The sequence below is a fragment of the Pteropus vampyrus genome, unplaced genomic scaffold (assembly GCF_000151845.1).
Source record: "Pteropus vampyrus isolate Shadow unplaced genomic scaffold, Pvam_2.0 Scaffold97, whole genome shotgun sequence".
Lineage (NCBI taxonomy): Eukaryota > Metazoa > Chordata > Mammalia > Chiroptera > Pteropodidae > Pteropus > Pteropus vampyrus.
Genome location: NW_011888878.1, coordinates 7435907 through 7453906, shown reverse-complemented (window position 1 = coordinate 7453906; position 18000 = coordinate 7435907). Strand labels below are relative to the sequence as shown.

General features: G+C 47.8%; 1 protein-coding gene across 3 annotated transcripts in view; it reads right to left on the bottom strand.

The window, feature by feature from the left end:
* The window catches only part of NUP210 (nucleoporin 210), a 98258-nt gene that overhangs the window by 25747 nt on the left and 54511 nt on the right, over positions 1 to 18000 (bottom strand). For all 3 annotated transcript variants that reach the window (XR_002781387.1, XR_002781388.1, XM_011364466.2), the window contains exons 16-25: positions 16774 to 16947; positions 11104 to 11296; positions 10470 to 10576; positions 9295 to 9399; positions 9101 to 9202; positions 5480 to 5608; positions 4262 to 4389; positions 4032 to 4167; positions 2542 to 2604; positions 2124 to 2303 (exon numbers count right to left, since the gene is read on the bottom strand). Coding sequence is in view for 1 of the 3 variants with exons in the window: in XM_011364466.2 (XP_011362768.1) it covers positions 2124 to 2303; positions 2542 to 2604; positions 4032 to 4167; positions 4262 to 4389; positions 5480 to 5608; positions 9101 to 9202; positions 9295 to 9399; positions 10470 to 10576; positions 11104 to 11296; positions 16774 to 16947 (1317 nt within the window). In the remaining 2 variants the exon portion in view is untranslated. The remainder of the gene's footprint in view (positions 1 to 2123; positions 2304 to 2541; positions 2605 to 4031; positions 4168 to 4261; positions 4390 to 5479; positions 5609 to 9100; positions 9203 to 9294; positions 9400 to 10469; positions 10577 to 11103; positions 11297 to 16773; positions 16948 to 18000) is intronic.

The following is an 18000-nucleotide window of genomic DNA, read 5'->3' as shown; positions in this document are numbered from 1 at the left end:
GGTAAATCTCAGAAGACTTTATATCCTCCTTCATTCGGAACTCTATACTCCTATTAACCTGGCCAAAGACTAACTTTATTGGCTTCTTCACAGTACTGTTGATTCATGTGGAACATAAGCTAATTAAACCCTTAAGCCCTTTTTACATGTGCTCACGCTGAGCTCATCTCCCATGTCTTATGATCTGGACTAACATCTCTAACACAGAGTAAATGCTCAATAAGCATTCATCTCCTTCTCTTCATCCTTCCCATTGTTCGGTCACCTCATGCATGCCCTGGCCCATCCCTCGACCTTGGTCTCAGGCTAAACTCCCACCTGCCCAGGCTCAAGGAGATGCCTTTCAGATAGAGCTGGTAGCACAGGTTGTTCATCTGCCAAAGGGAACCAAGGCCTTCTCCTAGCACTTCCCCTAACCTACCAGATGGTAGACACAGAGAAGAATTGACAGCAAGGTTAGACCACAAAGATGGTCCCTCTGGCTGGATTTCCAGTCAGCTGCCATTTCAGCCTAGGTAGGTCCCCAGGAGACAAAAAATGAGCCAGTTCCTGAGGCCACAATACTTTGTTCATAGAGGGAAAAAAAGGCAGAGCCTCCTTGATCCTTACTTTATTCTCCAGGACATCTATCTAAAGCCTGCTATATGCCATAAGATAGAATTTTACATTCCCAGCTTCCTTATCTTTATAAAATCAATATGCGGAATCAGGCTGTCCACCTTCACGATTCAGAAGGACTTTGTGGTTTAACTGGTATACTTGGAGAGACTGAAACTGCTGGAAAAATGAGTAAATCAATGAACTGAATGTAGGATCAAAGTCAGCCTCAGGGAAGGAAGACACTTCAGCCTCTCCTCTTCAAGACGGCACATGCACCAGCTTCCCAGGCATTCTGTCTTCTTCCAGGGTCCCAATTCTGGATGAGGAATAGGATGACTGAGCTCTGAAAAGGTTCTTGTCCACCGTCATGTTACACAAAAGGAAATGCCTTTAAGCCCAGATTTCCAGCATAGGCATGACCACGACGCAGCCTTCTGAGATGTTTCTGCAGGTTACGGCAAGCCAAGGTACCAGAGACGGTCCAAGAGCCCTGAGCCCTTCTCAGGAGGTGGAAATGATCTCTCACCTCCTTTCCAGAGGCCCAAAAAGGTGCCCACATTCTGGAATGAAGGGAAACTATAAGATTCGGGAAAACCAATTTTCACATGCTTGGATTCAGTCCCACCGATGCGGAACAGGGGGCCTCTCCTAAGGAGAAGACTCCCCTAACTCAGCCTTCTAGCATCAATGTCAACCCAGAAAAGCAATCAGGAAATGTTCCCCACTCTGGCAAAGAGGCTTGAGAGATAACTTCTAGTGGAACAAAAGATACTAGTGGACGATCCACATTTTCTGTTTCTCCCAGAAATACAAATCCAGGCCTAAAATATCAGTGTCCAATTATCTACACTTATAGCAGCCAAGCCAGCGCATGCCTCTGAAAACTCGCACTGTAATACACAAAGTGTATCAGAGTCAACAGCAACCCCTTCTCTTCTCTCAAAACTTCCCCAGCTCTGCTGGAAATGAACAAACAAAAGGAGCAAGAGCTCAGCTGTTGGCAGTCCCAGATCAGGTCCTCAAACTACATTTTAGTAGCTGTGGGCCATTAGCTGTTCCCTAGGCCCCTCACCTGCAAATGGGGATAGCTGCAAAATGCACAAGAGAGGACTAAATGAGGGGAATGTAAAACAGTCTGTGCAGAGTCTGCTATCACAACCACTACCATCACCACGCACTGGAATGTCCCTAGAACAGGGGGTTGGAGATGCTGTCTCTTAAGGAGCAGCTGAGGCGATTCAGTCTGGAGCGCAGCCTTGGAGGTCTAGGTGTCCCCAAGCTGGCAAGGCTGGCCCTGGGTAGTAGGGACAGTCAGGTGCTGCAGATTCAGCGGGCAGAAGCAAGACCCTCAGAGAGGGGTAGTCCTCGAGAATAGAAGGCAAACTCAATAAACAGGGCTTCTTCCCCTTCACAGCCGACCACCCTAGCAGCTGCCAGGAGGACCAGTGCACCATCACTGGAGGGCCACACGTCCTGGGTGAATTCAGAAAGCACCCATCTCTGATGGATCCCAGGCCTGTTACCTGAGACACGATGATGAGCTTGCCAGTCTCAGCATCCACGGCCTGCACAACCCCCGACACACTGCTGTTACCAACGGTGAGCCCCCGCACAAGCCCAGCACCGCTCACCACTGCAACACTCTCATTGCTGATGGAGAAGAGGATGTTGGACTGAGGCTGGGGCCCACCCTCAGAGGTGATCTGGAGTAGGAAGAAACAGAAGTTCCTGTCAGTCCCTATCCTCCCAGCCAGCCCATGCTTCATCCTCAGAGGATGAGGGCACCAATACCCCCAGAGAATTCCATCTTAGCACATTTGACACCCAAGGTAGGTGGGCATGTCTGGAGCCAGGGCAGGTTGGGCAGGTTGGGCGGCTACCATCTTGCTGGTGCCTGGCTGCAAGTGGGGGTGGAACAAGGATGTGGTTTTTGGCTCTTACCTGCATCATGGCCCCGATAATCAGCGTCACCTTTCTGGGTATCAGCCTAAATGGGGGAAAGACCTATATGTGGAGACAAAGAGAGAAAGGGACCACTGCATTCCAAGTTCATGCTGCTAGGCTTAATTCACAGGTAACATTTTCAGGGAGAGGGAAACACAGTGCATGCATATCGCTCCTCTGTGAAGAGGTGCCAGTGAGAGCCTGGGGTTCTGTGCCAACTCTGGGGGAGCCCTAGTGGCCCCCACACAATCTCATCCTACCCAGGGACCTAAGAATCTGTGGTTGGGTGAGATGTGCTCTGCTGTTTGTGACTGTCACCTGGGAACCATGAGAAATGCACATTCTCCAACCCACTCCAGACCTGCAGATGCAGAGGTGGGATCCTGTGATCTGTATCTTAACAAGTCCTCCAGGAAATTCTGATGGGTGTCAAAGTTTCCAACTCAATGCCTTCAAGATTTCCTCAACTCATCTTTGGAAAGTTGCCTTTTTCACTAAATTTCTCCAAATTTCTATCAACAAATTGCCTTAGAAGTTCTCTTCTTCAATGCCTTCAAAACTTTTCAGATAAGGAAAATGGCACCCTGGGGAAAGGGATGAGGACGCTATCTTTGCAGCAGGGCAGAGCTCCCACATCCTGTTCCTGCATCCCCCCATCCCTACCTGGCAGGAGCATGAGGAGAGCTTGAGGATGAATGAACACACTAGTCAGTCAAGGGGCTGCTTTGTGTGTGAGGATTAGTCTTTGTAGGGCTGTACTATTTATAGGCAGAAATGAATTCCACTTCATCAGGAGGACGGTGCACTTCCATGTAGTAGCACAATCTGTGTCCACTGGCTTCAGAACACAGATTAATTAATATAAAGCCTGCCATCCCCTATGTGGACGAGACCCTTGGAGGATGCAGGCAGGAGCCAAATAATTTAGTGCTGCTGCTGAAGGATAAACTTGGACATGACTTCTTGGCCATGGCTGCCTTGGCTCCTGGTGACTATGAGGCTATGTTAAAACTTAATGCCATAAGACAGCCCCAAGTCACATACTGAGATGATGCTGAGGGACCTCAAAGCTCTTTCATCCAGGAATTGCTTGGTATAGGTGCTCCCAATGTGAAAGCTCACTACTTCTAAGGGCCTGTTCTAATGTTCAGATCGACAGTCAAGAAAAGCTTCCACAAACAAGCCCAGATCTGCCTGCAGCTTCTGCCCAGCCACTGCTTTCTGGCAGTTCAATGGTTTAAATATCCTGCCACTCCCCAGCCGTAACAGGTCACTCTCCTTCTCTGAGCCACATTATGCCCCTTATGTCCTAGAGAGAGATTAAAATAACTCAGCAACCTCCCACTGGGGCTGCTCCTCAGATCCCCTCAGATCCTCTCCGCAATGGCTTCCTGGACTGTCCTTGGAATTTCCAGCCTATCATACTCCTCCGTGCATGCAATAGGGGCTGGGCTGATCCCATTTGGTGTGAAGAATAACAGCTTTACCTCAATCTGTTGTGGGGCCGAGTTGATTCTTTGTCCAGCTTTATCAGTCACAGTTGCAGTAAGACTGGTCTGGCCAATGGCCACACCATTGACACGGAAAGTAGCAGTGTAGTTGTCAAGGGCCTCGTTGAGGTAGCTGGAACAGAGGGAAGGGCTGGAACTTCTCCCCCCCAGGCAGACCTATCAGTACTGTCCCTGAGATGCCCTATTCAGATCCCTGGGGGACTCACACCAATGTGACGATCTGGGAGGCTGCTCGGAGGTTCAGGTCCATGAAAGCAAAGTATTTGGCCAGGAAAGGCTTCTTGTGAAAGTCCAGTACGCGGACATATGCCTTGACTGTCTTCCCAATCTCCACCTACATCACGGGCAACAGACACTCAGGGGTGCCTCCAAATGAACAATTCCACACATGGCACCCTAAGACTTTCTGAGAGGGTGTCACCAACCTCAAACTCACACTGAGAATTGAGAACAAGTCACCCAGATTAACCTCCAGACAATCAGCCAATCAACAAATGAAATCAATTGAGTACTTGCTTTATACAAGAGGACTTGGGGATACTTAGATGTACAAATTACCCTCCCCATTCTTAAAGAACAATCTAGTTAGAGAGATGAGCCACAGTTTAGAACAGCAGCAGGTATACTGTAGGAGTTCAGTAAGCACACCGTGACAGAATAGCTCACACCTGGCAGCATATAACATACAGTAAAAGCCTTAGGAAATGGAAGTCAAAAATGCTTAGTGAAGAAATAAGTCTAGTCAACAAATTACCAGTGGAAATGAGACCATAGGAGGAATATCAAATACTGTGTAACAAAATATTGACTTTTTAAGTAGTCTAAGCTGCTCAAACATTCCCCTTTTACTAACTGTTCTCTCCACTTAGGAAAATAGGAACTGACAGCAATCATTTGTAAGCCTAGCTGCAGTTACTCCAGGTATTTGTAGTAATAAAAATTTTCTGTTTACACAAAAAAGAAAGCCTAGATCTATGAAGTATTCATTCTACAATAGCACATGGCCTTAGTAAGTTTCATTCGTCATAGAAATTCCCAAGAATCCAAAACCTGCACAGTGGGGAGAAAAACTCATGTTCAGCAAGGTGTGTGCCTGACTGGTTACTAACCAACACCAGCTAGAGATAGAAATTACCAAGTCAGAGCTGATGAGGAGATAACTCCAAGAAGGATTTACAGCCAAACTTTATTGATGTCAACTGGGCTGAAGGACAACCTCAGAGGTTATTCTGCATCATGTACACAAAACAGCGGAGATGAAAGACAGCACTGCAAGCTCACAGCAACTCAGAAGGAGAGTTGAGGGACACAGAAACCAAGAGAAAAATCTGTGAACAGGAGAAAAATATCTCCCGCAGACGTGACATTTTCCTAGTTTCTGTGAATCAGCAGAGAGGGAGACACAACAGGAAGATGAAACTGACCTTGTCTACCACGCGGACATACAGCTCCTGAATGTCTGAGACATGAACATCAGCCTTTGCCGGGGCTGGGAAGGCAAGGCACAAGTCATGGATCATGATGGTAGATGTGCCCGGGAGCAAAGGGTGCACCTGCAGGATCAGAGGTGGGTTCAGTTACAGCTGCTCACAGCATCAGCCTATCCCCCAAGGGACACCATCTCCCAGAGACCTCCAAGCCAGGGCTCAGAAGTAGTGGACAAGGAAAACCCTAACCCAAATGTTGTCCTGCCCACCCCTCATCATGAGCCCCTATTGCCAGCCAGGGGATAGACTTGAAATGTGCTGGGATGGATCTCAGAAAGCATTTATTTCAACTTGTACATTTTACAAAGAGAAGAAAATGGAAGCTGCTCAAAGGGGGATAGTGAGCAGCCTTGAGACACAAAGCAAGTGGGAGGTAAAATAAGGATTCAAATCTAGGATTCCATATCTCCTGTTCAGGCCACCTGTCTCTGCAGATTCAGTAATAGAAAAGCATCCAGCAAGTCACAAGCTGGTAGAGCATGAGACAGCTGCTCCTCACTTAGCAGCCTCAACATGAACTCACAAAATCACAGAACCTGGGAACAGACCATAGAAGCAGAGTATAATCTCTTTGAGTCTCATTCATCTCTACGTTAATTTTTACTTTAGCTCTGTTTGAAGCAGAAACCTTGTAAAATGTTCTGAGTGAATGAACACATCTGAATTGTTTTCCCGTTTTTTATTGTCAAAGAACCCCCTTCTTAAGCCTTCTTCTCTTTCTAACCACATCCATGGATCCTACCTCAAAAGAATTTCTCCTCATACTACATCATAATCACCCTCTCATGCTGCAGATGGATTTTCAGCAACTTGGCATACTGCTTAGGTGTGTATCTCAATTGGGTGGTCTGGGAGGCAGGACAGGCAGGGGAGAATCATGGAGCTAGTAGGTGAGCCCAGTGGGCTGCCTCCCATCTCTATCTGGCCCTGGTTTTGTTGCCTTCAGTTTGTGGTCCTACATTCATTGGGGGAAGGGGGAGGGCAGGGTAATATGCACACTTATCAGTTCAGTGTTTGCAAAACTAGAATTTCAGCCTGAGACCTGCTTTCTCTTCATTCAGAAGTGATTTCCAAGTGTGTGGGGAGGGACATAGTTGTACCACACCAAAATGAGTCTTTCTCCTGGACTTGAAAGAGGGTGAGGTTGAGTCAGTGTCGTGTGTGGTGGGGATTCAGATAGTGCAGCAAGGCAGGACAGGTTAGGTAGGGCCTTACGCTGACCATGAGCTGTCTGCATTCCTGGCTTTTAGCGTTGCCCTGTTCCCGTAGGGAGCCCTCACAGGCTAGCAACGGCGTAGAATTAACTTCCTAATTCCAGAGAAGGCTAAAATCGGAGCTAACCTTCACAGAGACTTAATCCCCAAATTTCTTTTCAGAAAGACACCCAGGCTACCCCGTCCATGGTTATATAGTAAGTTTGCAGTCTAGTTAGTCTAATTCAGTCTAGGAAGGGCTGATTCTGGTCCAACCCCTTCAATGTACATATGGGGAAACTGAGGCTCGCGCAGGATGAGAACACAACCCTGAAGGGGCAGCTCTGGAAAGGGAACTCAGGTGCCTGGGATCTCAGTTTAGGGATCCTTTTACCACACTCTGCCACTTCCCAGAGCCAACGCCTCTAGGAATCAGAACTGTCGGGCAAGAAGAGGCCGGGCTAGCATGAAAAGGCTAGAGCTGAGACCGGCCCAAGCCCACAGTTAGTTGGGGGCATGAAAGCTTAGCAAGCTTGGCTAAACTGAAAACTGCCAGTATCATTGAGCTCCAAGGCACATCAACAAAGAGGAAGTGTGCCTGGGTTACTCCACACAATGACTTAAAATGGATTAATAAGAGTCCCAAAGTGGAAATAACATCTGTACTCTAAAATGATGGCAATGTAATTTGAGCCATCACCATATCGGTCTGGTGTTAAATATAGGCTGAGGAGTGGGGTCTGGGAGCACTACGTCTCCAGTTTTATTGAGGACGATTCACCTTGGCTTACTACATTTCCCCCAGAGAGCTCTCATTTAAAAATGAGAAAGAAACAAAAGCTTTCTTTGAGAACATAATGTGAGGATCCAATCTGACCCTCCTGAAAATGTTACTGCCATCAGGAGCTGGTACGTCCTGCACAACATGAAGAAATTACACATTGTACCAACTGCTAATAGCCCCACGCGGGGGATGACATAGAGGCTTTTTCTCCTTCTTTTTTCTCTCCTTCAAAAGGACCATTTTGCACACACCCTGCTCATTGCTTTCATTTATTTTACATCTGTTCCACCCCAGAGGCAACTGATTTTGTGACCTCTGTGTCAATAGTTAGCGGATACAGATGTAGAAATGGACTTGCAGAGAGATATAGTTGGAAATACACTGCAGAGACTGAGGTGACATATGCTTGATTTCTAACTAGACTGCAAACTTACTATATAACCATGGACGGGGTAGCCTGGGTGTCTTTCTGAAAAGAAATTTGGGGATTAAGTCTCTGTGAAGGTTAGCTCCGATTTTAGCCTTCTCTGGAATTAGGAAGTTAATTCTACGCTGTTGCTAGCCTGTGAGGGCTCCCTACGGGAACAGGGCAACGCTAAAAGCCAGGAATGCAGACAGCTCATGGTCAGCGTAAGGCCCTACCTAACCTGTCCTGCCTTGCTGCACTATCTGAATCCCCACCACACACGACACTGACTCAACCTCACCCTCTTTCAAGTCCAGGAGAAAGACTCATTTTGGTGTGGTACAACTATGTCCCTCCCCACACACTTGGAAATCACTTCTGAATGAAGAGAAAGCAGGTCTCAGGCTGAGAGCAGTCCAGCAACACTACAATTGCAATTTAATGGCACTGCGTGGATGTCACTGCTGTATTTTTGTTTTTGGCTGCCTGCCTTTATGACTTATGATAGTGGTTTGACACATTTGGTAGCAAGAGTTTCCTTTTAAAGAAAGTTCCGTTTTCATGACTGCATAATAACTCATTGTGCAGATATACAGGCATTGAGAATATTGGTGTTTGTTTGCTTTTATTCTTTTTACTCTTTGCTATAAGTGTAGGGCTGTTTTTTAAAAAACAAAAAGATTTAAACAACCTAAATGCTCAACTAGGAGAGAATGGCTAAGTACAAATTATTGCATAAAAATAACCAGCCAGCCTATACAGCAACATGGGGGCAAAACAGGGTAAAATAATTTTTAAAAGTGGAATGCTAAATTCTTCCATACCATGGACAAAGATGTCAAATTAGCATAGGGAGAGGATCAAGAAAGGAACATGGAAAAAAAGCTGATACACCTTTTAAAAGCAACTTTATGGTTGTTACAGTGCTACTTATGTAATAATATTTTAATCTTAGTTAAAGACTGATTGAAAGGAAATCATTAGCTAACAGTGTGGGTAGTTTGTGGAGCTGGAATAAAAATCACAAAGATAGCAGGCAAATGGGTGAAGTTACACAACAATGAAATCAAAAAATCTAAAGACCTCACTAATTGCAGCTGATGTGATTAAGTGCCAGCTTTTGAAGTGATCAATCCATGAACCTCTCAGATCATGGAGATAGGGCCCACACTCACCATGGCACTGCCCCTAGCCTCCTGGTAGGTCACCTTGACAACATCTGTGGTGCTGGTGTTGAGAAAGAAGTAGCCAGAACCTTCTCTGATGTGCAGTTCCACCTGTAAGGAGGGTCAGGCTAGGTGTCAGAGGCAAGGGCCACCAACTCGATGGGTCGTGTCCGGGAGGCAAGGTGGCAGGGAAAGGGCTGTACCTGCACTTCAGGGTGGTTGTAGATGGTCACCTCTTCTGGACTCACCCTCACATCTTCCACCAGGATGAGTTCTATGGAGGCTGACACAGGCACGAGAGGGTCGTACTGAAGGGGTAAGGCCAGCACATCAGATCCAGGAGGCAACAGGCCAACCCTAAGCAGCCCGTGGGCCACCTCACAGGAAAAGTAGGCCCAGAGGCCCCAGCTCCTCATGTCACCCCAGGGTACTTGTTATGTCTAAGACACAAGCTCCAATGAACTCATCATGCCAACCCAACTGAGAAGCCACATCCCATCTTATAATCCTGCCAAGGCAGGTGCCCTCATCCTTCCTGCCAGGCACCATGCAATGGACAATTCACATGCACACCTGGAAAATGGAGAAAACACAACAAACAGCCAGCTGCAATGCTGTGTGCAAGGGGTGGGTGTTATCTAGGCAGGATGATTCTGGGAGAACCCTTCCCACTTACCTCACATGTACCCATCTGCCATCTACTGGCAGCACCTCTGCCTGGGCCCCCATAAGATGCTGGGTTGAGGAGGTATGGCCCAGTAGGTGGACCATATGTGTATGCATGGCAGCAACATTGTATTTGTGGAGGGGGGTGGCCTGCACCATGAGTGGGGAGCACAAGGGGCCCTGAGACCTGGGGCAAAAGAAGCTGCTCTGTGCCCAGGGTTCAGGGAACTCTCCGCAGAGGTGCAGGTGTTATGGATGAGACTAAAAGGACAGGAGGCCAGCTGGTAGAGAAAAGTAAAAGGAGAGGATGGCATTCTAGGCAGCAGGAACTGAGGGTTCAAAGGCATGGGTATGCCAGGTGGGGTCCATAAGTCAGGACCATTGAAGAAGAGGCTGGATGCACAAGCCCTGAATGACAATGAGGATGGCTTTACCCAAAGGTCTGAGAGCTCCCAAAGCTGCATGCCAGAGCTGAGAGGTAGCAATGGATGTCTCCAGTCACCTGAGTGCAGGATATATGAGGTGGGGGAGACAAGAGGCAGGAGGCCAGGGAGGAGGCTCACCAATTCAGGTGAGCTCACCACACCCTATTCAGGGAGGGGTTAGGGAACTGAAGGCATGGCCTACGGAGCAGGCTCAGGACACTAGGAAACCAGGAGAATGCGGGAAGAAGCAGGAGGATTCCCCACCACCAGTAGGCCCTGGGAAATACCGGCTGCTTTGCTCTGGCTGCATCGAGGTGGGACTGCTGGTAGCCAGTCACAGTGGCAGAGATGGCTGTGGTTCCCGATGCCTTGTGAACAGAAATGGCCTGCAAACCTAAGTCCAGGAAGAGGGAAACCCATGTCATATTTTCGTCTCATTGCTGCCTGTGAAGCAGCCCCTCCCTCCTTCTGATTTGCAGTTTCAAATCTCCCACGGTCCTAAAAGTACATAACTGGATTTGTTTAAACTGTATGTACCAATAGAGTTAATGTTCCATGAAGCAGCTTAGACAAGCTGGAGAAGACAGACTCAACTCTTGGCTATTGAGGTGTTTGTGAAGGCAGTGTGGCTCAGAGGGGCACAGTCCTGGAGCCAGGCTGATCTATATATAACCTGGGACTTGAGGATGACCTGTGATGTGCCCTGAAAACAGGGATTCTAGTTTCTACCTCACAGAATGTCTGTGCAGAATTAAAGGAGAGCAGTGAGCTCATAATGCTAAATTTTTGTCCTGGATAAAGAGGAGTCCCAGATAACAGCTCCCAACAGTGCCAGCACTCCTCAGCACACCTCTTATCTGTCAGGTTTCACTGCTCTCCAAGCTCCTGCCCTGGGCCAACCAGCTCACTACCCCAGCTCACCATGCAGCTTCTTCTGGCCGCTCCCATCATCCTGGGACACCAGCTGCATGGGCAGGTCAAGCTCAATGCTGGCCAGCAAAGGCCTGGTAGATTCCCACTGGATGCTCAGAGAGCTGAAGTTGTTAAATCTGCGGCCCTGCTGGTCATAGGCAGCCAGGTCTAGCACGGGGTTTCGGTGGCTGGAGACTGGAACCTGCAAGGAGTCAAGATCAGGTGCCACGGCCACACCCAGACCACACTGGACACGATGTTCACATTGAGTGAAAAGAGAACACCATACTGGCACAGCCACTCCTGACCACATGGTACACCCCAAACCCGGCCAACTGCCTTGTGGGCTCATGGGGGTCCTGATAAGGGACTGGGGACGAGTCACTAACCAATCCTTATTACTGCCTGTGGTCAAGGTGTTCACAGCCCTATGCAACCTGGCCTCTTACTCTAGCCTATGGTCTTCAATGGGGGCAAAAGGGCTTTAGCAATGTCTAGAAGCATTTTTGACTGTCAAACTGCAATGGGTGCAACTGGCATCTAGTGGGTAGAGGTCAAGAGTACTGCTAAATACCCTACAATGCACAGCAGAGCCCCAGGAGAAGGAAGGATCTGGCCCAAAGTGTCAACTACCCTAAATCTCCCTACCCTAGCAGGCTGCTCTCCTTCCTCTCAGCCCTCATCTTTCCAAATCCTTGCCAGCTCCTCCCTGACTCCCACACACCTCAGCTCCTCCAGGATGTGCCCCCTAGTGGTTTAACAAGAATGCCAATTACAACCCCCAAAATGTCCCAGAGCCACTTGGTTTGCAAATCTCCTTTCAGAGCCAAGTTCTCACCTGCTCCTAAACATCCCAGTGATGTGGGAGCTATCATCCACATATTAAGGATGAGGAAATAGAGTCCCAGGGAAGGGAAGGAACTATCAAAGGCAACTCAAGAGCTGAATGGCACACCATTAGGATTTAGTTCCAAACCCTGAATTCCTACTACCTATCCTCACCACTAGCTCCCTGAGCAAACCCGTACCACAGAACCCATGCTGAATTAGCCTCATCTCTCCAGATGCCGTTCCATCCCTTTCCCTCCAAGCCTGAACGGCATAGGGGCAGATAGAGGGGCAGTGAAGCTGAGGCCTCAAGCACCTAGATATCTGGGTCCCACAGCTTACACTCAAATCTTATTAGCTCTGCCTCTTTTCACCCAGGCAAGCTGCCAACTTCTTGAAACCTTAGTTTCTCCCACTGTGAAATGGGAATCACAACAGAATCCACCTCACAAAATTCTGTTTTTAAAAAGGCTCATGTGAGATAATTTAAAAGAGCTTGGCTCATTGGAATTCATGCGCAAAAAGGAAACAGGGCATTCCTTAGCAATGTTCACAAATGTATCCAGTCCTCCATCAGGCATAGGTCCAGAAGGAAGGACTGTACTTCTCTGGTTCTTGTCGTTAGGACTGACCATGCCACTTACTTCAGCCAGTGAAATGTGACAAGTAACTTGAAACAATTCCAGGAGACAAATGCTTTAATAGCCAGAACATGATCTGCCATGCTCTCCTTGTCTCCACAGTGGTCCTTGGCCATGTTCAATTTGGCAGATGCTCATCATCTAGTCTTGGAAAGAAGATAACAATGACACAAAGCAAGGTCCTCCAGTCTACCCAGATGCGTAGGTGGTGTGAGCAGAAGTGAGCCTGTGCTGTGTGAGGCCACTGGGACTTGAGGTTCCTTATTACTGCAGCCTCACCTCGCTTGTCCTGACTGATGCAGACCCCAAACTTTCCACCTTCCCCAGGATGACTCCTACCCCAGTCCTAGCTCTCTTGCCCTCAGAAAACACTGGACCAAAGCATGTTGCAGATTCTAAATGAAGGTCAGCACAACCATCTGGGGACACTTAAAAAAGGATTTTATAAGTATTCTGGACGCAAGTCAGAAGCTATGACTGTGGGCATGTTCTGGATGCCCCACTCCTTCCCCCAGATGCAGTCCTAGGTAGAACACTAATATTCTTTCCTTCCTCCTGCTCTCCCAGATAAGGACATTAACACTGTGTTAATGCACACTTGAAAGCATACTGAATCCTCCCAATGGCTATTTTAGGCAACAATATTACCCCCAATTTACAAATGGGGAGGCTGAGGCTCACAGATCTTAGTAACTTGCCCGAGGTTACACAGATTTATGGGTGGAACTCTGCAAGCCTGATTTTAAAGCACGCAGTCCTCCCCTGACAGTGTGCAGCCTCTCCCCGGAGCTCCAAAACCCTGTTGGCTATTCAGTCTCCTGGCACGCAACTGGTGCTCAACTGCTAGGACCTGAACATTGGATGATCTGCTCAGAGGACCAGGATCAGGCCATATCATGGTTCCACTTTGTCATTCCAACTGGTCAGCTCCATTCTAGTGTCTGGCCTCACCAATAATTTACTCTGCAAACATGTCTTGGGCAGTCTCTGGCTTCGAAGAGGTGTAAAATTAAATTGATACTGCACCCAGGACGTGTGGCAGGGATATAGCTTTCTCAAGGTCCCCTAGTGAGATCATAAATCACAGGGCCCATGCCTGATTGGCTCTCAGCTCCGGAACCCCAGGACTGACGTATCACACAGTAATTTCATGTTTGAGGTCCATTCTTTCATGGCGAATGGATCTATACATGCAAGCTTTCAGTCAAGAGAGAACCCTGGGCTACCCAGGGGTCGCAACAATAGACAGCCAGACCTAGCTTGCTTGGCAAGTAGCCGACATTTAAAGACAGAGAAGATACAGGTAAACCTGATTATTTTTTTCTTTGAAAATGAGTTTTGGTCTGCCTGGTGCTGAATTGGCTGGAGCTAAGTAGAGCAGGCTGTCCTTTGGAGGGGTACCTCTCTCCAGATCTGCACCATCCCCCTCCATACCCTTTTTTCAGCAGTGCCTCCACTTGGCTTCTCCAGGCATTTGAGCCAGTAAGAGTCAAGAACAAAAAACAAGAGGGACACAGACACAGTGAGTTCATTTGCACACTCATTCATCCATCACATTTACTGAGCTCTCACCATAATGAGCCAGGCTGTTCTGGAGACTCACAAAGAAAAAAATAAATGTGTAAATTCTACAGCATTCGATAATGTTCAGTGCTTGGAGTAGGGAAGAAAGGTACTGAAATATGAAATGCTGGGGTGAAAAATCTTCAGATAAGGTCTGAAGGCTAGAGAAGCTCCCACTGAGAAGGTAACATTCGAATAAAGAACTGAAGGAGGCAAAATTGGAAGGCATGGGACTGTGGGAGGGGAGAGGATTCAAGCTATAGGCAACGGCAGGTCAGAGACCCAAGCAGGGCACAGTCAAGTGCGCTTGTGGATGACAGGGCTTCCAAGCACAAATGGAGTGGGTGGGAGGAAAAGAGTGATGGGGGCAGGAATCAAGGCCCCACAGGGCACATAAGGGGATTTGGCTTTTCCTCTGGGTGAGTGGAATGCCACTGGTAGTATAGAAGCAGAGAATAATTGGAAAAGTATTAACATTTACCATTCTGAACACCTTATGTCTAGTCACATTTTTCTCCTGCAACAACTCTAGGAGGCACTGTCATCCCATGATCGATCATTCGAAGGAGGCCAGCTCGCATGTGTGGAAGGGCTTGGCCCCTAACACTCAGCCTATGGACTCAAGCTGCAATCCAGCTCCCAGCCTTGCACACAGTAGACCCAGCAGGCAGGGTTTTCCAGAAGAGTCCAGACTTATTATTTTTATTCTTTCCACAAGGAATAATTTGCTAAATACATAAAAGTGATTTAATATATAAAACTTTCAGGACATTCATCTCAATAGTTCTCAAAGTCAGGGAAATAAAAAAGTCTTTTCCTGAATACACACAGATTTTCAGCTTGGGAAAGATGGTCACCTGTTCCATGCCACAAACACCCAGGCCAGAGCTAGGGGTGAATGCTGGCTTCTTGGGGCTCTAAGTCCAGTTTTCCTTACCTGGCAAGAGGGAACAAAGGTGGGATATTCCTTACCTAGTCCCTGTGGGGTTAGGTCTTTGAGGCTGAGCACAAAGAATCCTCATTTTTAGCCAATGCCACTGAGGCACCAACCCTTACTGGACGCACACTGGGGGCAGTAGAGGGAGTCATACATCCATGTGTCCCAGAGTTGAGTGACTAGTAAAACCTGGGAGAAGGCAGAAGCCCACCCATCAACTGCAAGAGCAAAAGGAGTAAAAGTTAAACTAAACCTGCAGGGGACATAGAGGCTGAGTCATGTGCCAGATGGCAGAGTCTTCTCTAGAGCTTCAAAAAGATGCATTCTGACGTAATACAAAGCTGCCCTGTCCTTCACCCAGTGGAGAGCCAATTCCCAAATCTCACTGCTAGGGGTGAGAGAGGCTGCTGACAGAAAGGTTCCATTAGACATGCAGAGGATATGCACTGAGCATTCTCTGGAGAACTGCAGAGAGCTGAGAGGGTTCCGCTCCTAATGGCTCCAGGAGACACAAGGCTCTCGGCGGGGGCCATCAAGGCAAAGTGCTGCTACATGCAGTGTTGGGAGAAGGGAAGCAGCTTTAGGGGCCACCAAGGAAGCACTGAGCTTAGAGTTGGGCAGATCCGGGAAAACCGTGCCCACCTCTGAGCCTTGTGGGCAAACCAGTAAAAGAGGTACAAAGACCCTGGCCCCGCAGATGGTCCTGGTGATAGGGAATGAGGCACAGAGATGAAAGTTTCTGGCACACACGACTGTTCTGATTACTGTGTGGGTACAGGACACAGAGACCCTTGCTCTTCTCCCTGCCTGTGGTACCCTTACCTCAGCTCTCCTCGGCCAAGGGGCCTGAAGTAGTATGTGTCCTCCACTCAGACGCCTTTCCCAGCTCCATTTGCAATGGCCTCCACCAGTAGCTGTCTTGCTCCCTATTTCACTTCCTCCACAACACTTTCCATCCTCTGATCCATCTGTCTCTCTATGGGCCTTCTGTCACCTCTGTGGGGCAGGTGCCTCACTTGTCCTGATTACTTTGTATTCCAGAACCTAGAACTGTGCCTGGCACAGCGGAGGTGCTCAACAAATACATGTTGAAGGAATGAGTGAAAAGAAACCTAGTCTCCAACTCTGAGAAGAGGTTGGGGCCAGCCAGAAGCATGTTTGTACCCCTGAACCTGAATAGGAAGGCTTCCAAATCCTTCACCTTCAGTCATCTGGTCTCCGAGTGTCTTAGGGGTGGACAGTTGGTTGGCTGCAAGCCCAACAGAACTAGACCTGTGGGTTTCACCCTACCCCCAAATGACTTTTTTCCCTCTCCCCACATTTATGTTCAAAACATGGCCCCCGTGTCTCCTACCCCCGTGAAGGATGCTGCAGTTCGTCACCTCGTCTCAGCAGCCTCCACTCTGAACACAAACGTACTGCCCATTGATAAGCCCCCACCTTAATATCCTCAAGTCACAGAAGAAAACAATGAGATTTTTATAAATGCCAAGTGCCATACAGAGAGAGGAAGCTGAACCTGGAATCATAGACGCTGCACTTTTACCTGGCGCTGTCAGTAGTGGCTGTGACGGTGAGTCTGGTCACCTCTCCAGGTCTTGGGAACCACATATGTAAAATTGAGACAAAAGCACCCACCATGCAGGGATGACTGAGTGTGGAGATCAAGGTGGCACAGCACCAAGTCATCATTGAGAAATGCTCACTCACCACCTGCTTATTCTGCTGCAACAGTGGACATGACAGGTCCAGCTGAGGACTGGCGTAGATGGGCATCAGGGTGAGCCTAGAGGGTGGGGCACATACAAACTTCACCACAGCAGGCTCCAATGCAGGGAAGGGGTTGGTGATGCTGGGCTTGTTCCCCACCGAGAGGGCAATGACCTGGCAGGGCAGAAGGAACAGTCAGACACCCCCGAGTTTGAGGCTCTGCTCCATTCACTATGAGCCTCACCTCCACCACCCAGCTCCCTGGGACTCAGTTTTCTTTTCTGCAGAATGGGAATAATGATTATTTTATATATATATATATATATATATATATATATATATATATATATATATATATATAATTATTTATATAATAATCATTATTATAATAATCACAGGGGGGTTACGAAGGTCCAGTGACATGCATGGGAGAGCATTCTCTAAACATAAAGGAGACCTAACAGGACCCTAGTGCCCTCTGCAAACATCGGCCAGAACCACTGCCTACTCCTTTGGCCCAGAGAGGAGCTGGATCAGTGGTGCCATGTGGATTCCCAGCACTCTATGAAAAACCCTATGGTCACATGAGCAAACGCACAAGTTTGTGGGTTTTAAATGAAGAATCCATATTGACTTGAAAACATTCATCACAATGAGGTGCATATGTAAGAGAGTGCTTGCTAACAGACTGAGACCTTTAGAGATGGACCAGAAAAGGGATTACAAAGGGTGAGGTTTCATGGCCCATTCCAAGGGAAGTACCCTGGCCCCCTCAATGTCACACATTTTCTGTAGGAAGGAATGGTCCAGTCCAGAAGCCTCTTGCCCTTACTATGGTCCAGTCCAGAAGCCTCTTGCCTTACTATGAGGCAGGACAAAAGGCAGTTTCCACGCTGACCTGCAGGGTTTCTGCCTCCAAACTGACATCTTAAGGAAGTAAGTCACAGAGCGTTGGAATGGGAGGGGCCCTAAAGGGTCCAATTCCAATAGCCTGTGAGGGACGCAGGTGACCAAGCTAAACCAGGGTAAGAAACTTCTCTAACTTAATTCTTAACTAAGTTTATCCTCATCATAGTATTATTTATTATTGTGCATTTGTTTTTCTTATTCTTTGTTTAAAAAAAACAAAAAACAAAAAAAACACACACAAAGCTAGTGGGAAGTGTGGCCTTTCACTGTGTATCTTTTCTGCTCACACCTAGTCTCAGTGTGGCCAGCTTCACAAGG